Raw genomic sequence first — 4,707 nt, forward strand, 5'->3', positions numbered from 1 at the left:
AGGGAAGACGTAGTCCGGGAAAGATGAAAAGATGTAATTTCTTTCCTTGCCAACATTACAAATATGAGGCTCATTACTGTTTCTGGGCACAAGCATGTTTCTTAATGCGATGATGGGATGGTTGGTAACGGCTCTAAATTACAGTCAATTACCGAGTGGCTGCCACCGCTGACCTTCAGCGCAGATACAACTGCTCTTTCATAAAGCTTGGAGCCCTGTGCAAGTCACTCAGGAGCTGGAGACATCTTGCTGCATGGCACACACTGCACTTTCTATTGCTTTCTGTTCCCCGCTTTTTGGCAGGGATGGAAATATTACAAAAATCCTCTGAGGTGCCAGATGTTCCCCCATCTTTTAGGAGAAGTGCTGGGAAGCCTGTGGGAGGAATTTGCGTGAGATGGTGCTCGCTGAGCTCGCAGAGAACACCTCAGCTGGAGACATTAAGGGACCCCAACCTCTCTTTGATGAAATGAAAACAATAGCTTAGAGAAACACAATAGCCACGTGCTCGAGCCCATAGTCAACAAACAAAACGCTCTTAAAGAAAAATAGTTGGAAACTCAAGTTGTCCTGCAAACAAGGACTCACCTGTCTGCTCTGGGCGAAAGGAGAGGAAAGAAAAAGCAGCAACAAAAAGACCTAACTCCTCAAACCCTTACGGATCCTTAATGCCCTCTGCAATTTTCATGGGCTCTCGTAATCTGAGGCACAAGGAGGAAAGCCCAGGAACACCGCAGAGGCGATGGCTGGATTATAAGTAGAGCTGACAGCAACGACTATTGCTGAAGCTGAATGCAAAACATTTCTAGGCTGCCCCTGTTCACAATTTTCAGAGAGAATGTTTGCCGAGGACACTGAACTGACGCGTGACGTAGCTATCAGAGCTAACGACAGACGTCCAGAGACGATATCTGCTCTCCCATGTGAGGGCCTATAAAACAAGGAAGGGAACACCCACAGAGCTCATGGATTATGGTCTATCACAGGGCTTCCTTCTTCCATTACCTGGAAGAAATTCCAGGTTTTTTCCAAATTAACAATTACAAATCTGTTAAGAAAAGAAAAAGCATTAGAGAAAGTTAAAAGCCCTTACCACTGTAATAACTTCCAGGTCCTTTAAATAGGTCCGTTCTGTAGCAAGAATCTCCTTCGCTATGAAGTATGCCTTGTCAGTTGGGCAGCGCTGCAAGAACACGAAGTTATTGACAGGTCTTGAAAGAGAAATGCTCTGTTTATTACTAAGCACACGCTCAAGCTTTACATGCATTTCCCCTTGCTGTGTGCAAACAGAGCGGTTGGTTATAGAATCACAGAATCGTTGAGGTTGGAAAAGCCCTTTAAGATCACCAAGCCCAACCGTTCCCCTGACCCTGCCATCCCACCACTAAACCCTGACCCTAAGCACCTCATCTGCACGGCTTTTAAATCCCCCCAGGGATGGGGACTCAACCCCTTCCCTGAGCAGCCCCTTACAGTGCTTGACAGCCCTTTTGGGGAAGGAATTTCCCAATGTCCAACCTGGCACAACTTGAGGCCGTTTCCCCTCATCCCATTGCCTGTTCCCTGGGAGCAGAGCTCAACCCCCCACACACTTCCCCCTCCTCTCAGGCAGTTGTAGGGAGCGATAAGCGCTCCCATCAGCCTCCTATTCTCCAGGCTGAACACACCCAGGTCCCAGTTCTCTCATGATGTACATTCCCAGTTGCATCATTATCTTACCCTGCGTTTCATTTCATCATCCTCTTCAATCCTGGCACCACCAGCGTCACTAAGGACAGGGCTCAGGAGAGGAGACGAGCCCTGGCCGGGTGCATTCAAGTTCACCTGAAACGCTGGGTTCAAGCCCAGGGGGCTCTTCAGCACGAGGGAAGAGAGCTGAGGGTGCTCCACTGGGAGGCCTGGGTGGGGAGAGAACGAGAAGATGGAGTGGAAAAGGCGAGAAAAGGGTTTCGAAGACAGTGCCTCTAAGGCGATTACTCAGTGTTACTCTAAACTGTAACCGCAATCTCGCAGCATTAAAAACAGGCAAAATAAACCAGGCATAGGCATCCAAAGGCAAGTGCGTATCTCCAAGCATGTGGGGCACTGCCTGTGTCCCAGCCGCCACATGGCAGCGCAGTACGGACACAGATGCCTCTACAGCCATTTTTAAGGGGAAGGATAAATGGTTTGGTGTTCAGGAGAAAATGCTCAAATCCTGTTGGATTTTGTTGAGTAGCAGCAGGGTTTGCGATGTTGAATTATACCGCGACAACAAGAGTACAGCTTTTCATTTTTCCTTTTAAAAAGAAGAGTAACTTTTCAGCCCAGGGAAAAGCTAGGACAAATCATTCCACTACTCTCCACTCCAGAAAAAAAAACATCCAGAAGCTCAAGCTCATTAAAAATGCATTCAGAAATGAGGGAATCTTCAAAATGGCACCAATGGGAGAGGAAACCACATTGCTACACAAAAAGGGGCCACGCAAGAGATTGCATTCCTGGCTCTTCTAAGTACGTGGATAGAATAACCTAGGGATCTCGAAGAACAACAACTTTGCAGCACATTGAACTGGATGCACACAACCCTCTAGCACAGCAAAACCTGTCTGAAGCAGCAGTAAGGTGCACTGCTTTGCTTCAGATTATTGTCAAGTTTTTTTTTTTGTATTATTATATTTCATTTGTGGACCCTATAGCGATTTCTAACACATGAGGCACCATCACAATGAATTTGAGCCTATGGGCAGTAGCTGCTCCCCTCTCTTACTCCAACCACTCACACTACGCCCACAGAATTCCTACCGAACCTCACCTATTGTTTTTTTCTGATCTTCCCTACGATAATGAACCAGCTTCGTCACACCGGGGAACTGAGCGGCTACTGAGCCTATCCAATAGCTTCCAGCACGCTGCTCAAACCCCTGGGCCATGCTCGCAACCCTCCCCAGCGCGACCTGTTGGGCGTTACAAGCAGAGAGCAAAGGCTGCATCACCTGACCGACAGCAAACAGAAAAAAAATCTACAGCGAAGCCAAAAACGCCAACTCATCCATTCCCAGACTCCCTCAAAATCATCCCAAAAGGCTTTAAAAACCCCAAACAACCCAGTCTCTCTCGACACAGACACAGGGCACATGTGCTGGAGAAGGAGTCAGGAGCTTTGCAATTCCCTCCTGCAAGAGCGACCACTGCTCTCTGGCTCAGGAAGCGAAAGCGCGGCCAAGGCGCCCGGCGTGACAACGGCGAGGGATTTTCACATTGACAAATGCAGGAAGCTAAACAGTGCTGCACTCCGTCACCTGGAAGAGATTCTGATCCTCAAGGCTGCGGAGTTAACTATTCACATGCTAGGCAAGCACAGGCATCCTGGAGCGGATTTTTGTTTCTGCCTGAGCATTTTTCTTCATTCCCGCTGCGTTTAATATTAGCACGGGAAAGCAACAGCGTCTGGCACACGTTTCACCTACACGGCGACAGGAGTGTATTGGAAGTTTGCTTGTACATGTCAGGGGTGCTGAAACAATGGCTTGAAACCAAATAAGCCACAAGCTTACAGGGGTGAGGAGCTGCTTTAAATTCTTGGAATTTAAGACGATGCAGTGACACGTTCCCGAATTTGTAACTTGAATTGCTCTGGAGGGACCAGATGTTCAGATAGAAGGGGAGCAAAAGGGATATAACTTGGCACAAACTCCACTGCCTGCCTACGTCATCGAGTCGGTCCAGTTTTTGTCACCTCCAACGGGAGAAGCTGGCCATTAAACTTGTTTCAAAGACTCGCTCGGTTGTATCCAAGAGCAAGAACCCCGTTGCCCAAAGCCAGAGCGATTTATGGAAACAAGAGGCATGTTCAGCCCCTCGAGAAGCCCGAAACAAAAAGCAGAAGCCAGGATGCAGAAGCACAGGGCTTCCCCTCTCCCCAGGCCCAGGGATAAGCTACAGCCTCAAATGCTTCTCCGGGGGCAGGAGCGCCTGGAGCTGCGGGAGAACCCCCTGGAGCCTGCTCTTGACTTCCTGAGGATGAAAGCAAAACGAAGTCAGGAAGGAGCTGCTACAGCTGCAGCTGGTAACAGGCTGCCAACTGCAATGGCAAACTGCAAAGGGACTTTCCCAGGCTAACGGGACTTCCGAAACGTGTCTTTTCTATGAAGGACTATAAAATGGCACGGAGCAGCTTGCGTTAGCTTTTTTGCTAACGTTTGTTTACATGTTTGATATAAACACATGACGATGGCGTGTCCCGGCAGACGACGGTATAAGCAGGTACCGAAATTGCCATTCTCGTAATCCAACAGTGTCTGCTCCAACAGAACAGCAAGTGGGGAGCTCGCAGTCAAGCAGGTTAAGCTGTACAGAGATTCTCTGTCCTCCTGAGGAAGGATGGCAAAGGAAGGATCCATGCAACGGTTGGAGCGAGAGTTGCTGCTTTCCACGGCTGTTCAGCGTCGAAAACTCCTTATTTGGTAGAAATACTCGTGCGAAGATGAAAACGCGTGAAACCTTTCCTCCAGCATCAAACACTGCTGCACCAAGGTCTTCCCTGCCGCATCCTCCACGTCTATTAGAAGGGACTATTCTTCCAGAGGGGTGCTCCCACCTTTCAACAATCTGCATGAAATGCCAATTTGTTCTCTGCAAGCGAGTCCTAGCACAGACATCCCAAACTGGGAAGCCTGGCTCTGTACACTTTACATTAAACACTTAAAACCGTTCAAAAACGGACAA

The 4,707-nt window shown here is 48.6% G+C and overlaps 1 protein-coding gene across 4 annotated transcripts in view; it reads right to left on the minus strand.

Moving 5' to 3' along the window:
• The window catches only part of FARP2 (FERM, ARH/RhoGEF and pleckstrin domain protein 2), a 74,584-nt gene that overhangs the window by 17,719 nt on the left and 52,158 nt on the right, over positions 1-4,707 (minus strand). For all 4 annotated transcript variants that reach the window (XM_035900043.1, XM_035900041.1, XM_035900042.1 and 1 more), the window contains 2 exons: positions 1,720-1,898; positions 1,094-1,183 (listed from right to left, as the gene is read on the minus strand). In XM_035900043.1, coding sequence (XP_035755936.1) covers positions 1,094-1,183; positions 1,720-1,898 — 269 coding nt within the window. The remainder of the gene's footprint in view (positions 1-1,093; positions 1,184-1,719; positions 1,899-4,707) is intronic.

The sequence above is a fragment of the Egretta garzetta genome, unplaced genomic scaffold, assembly GCF_000687185.1.
Source record: "Egretta garzetta isolate BGI_Z169 unplaced genomic scaffold, ASM68718v1 scaffold448, whole genome shotgun sequence".
NCBI lineage: Eukaryota > Metazoa > Chordata > Aves > Pelecaniformes > Ardeidae > Egretta > Egretta garzetta.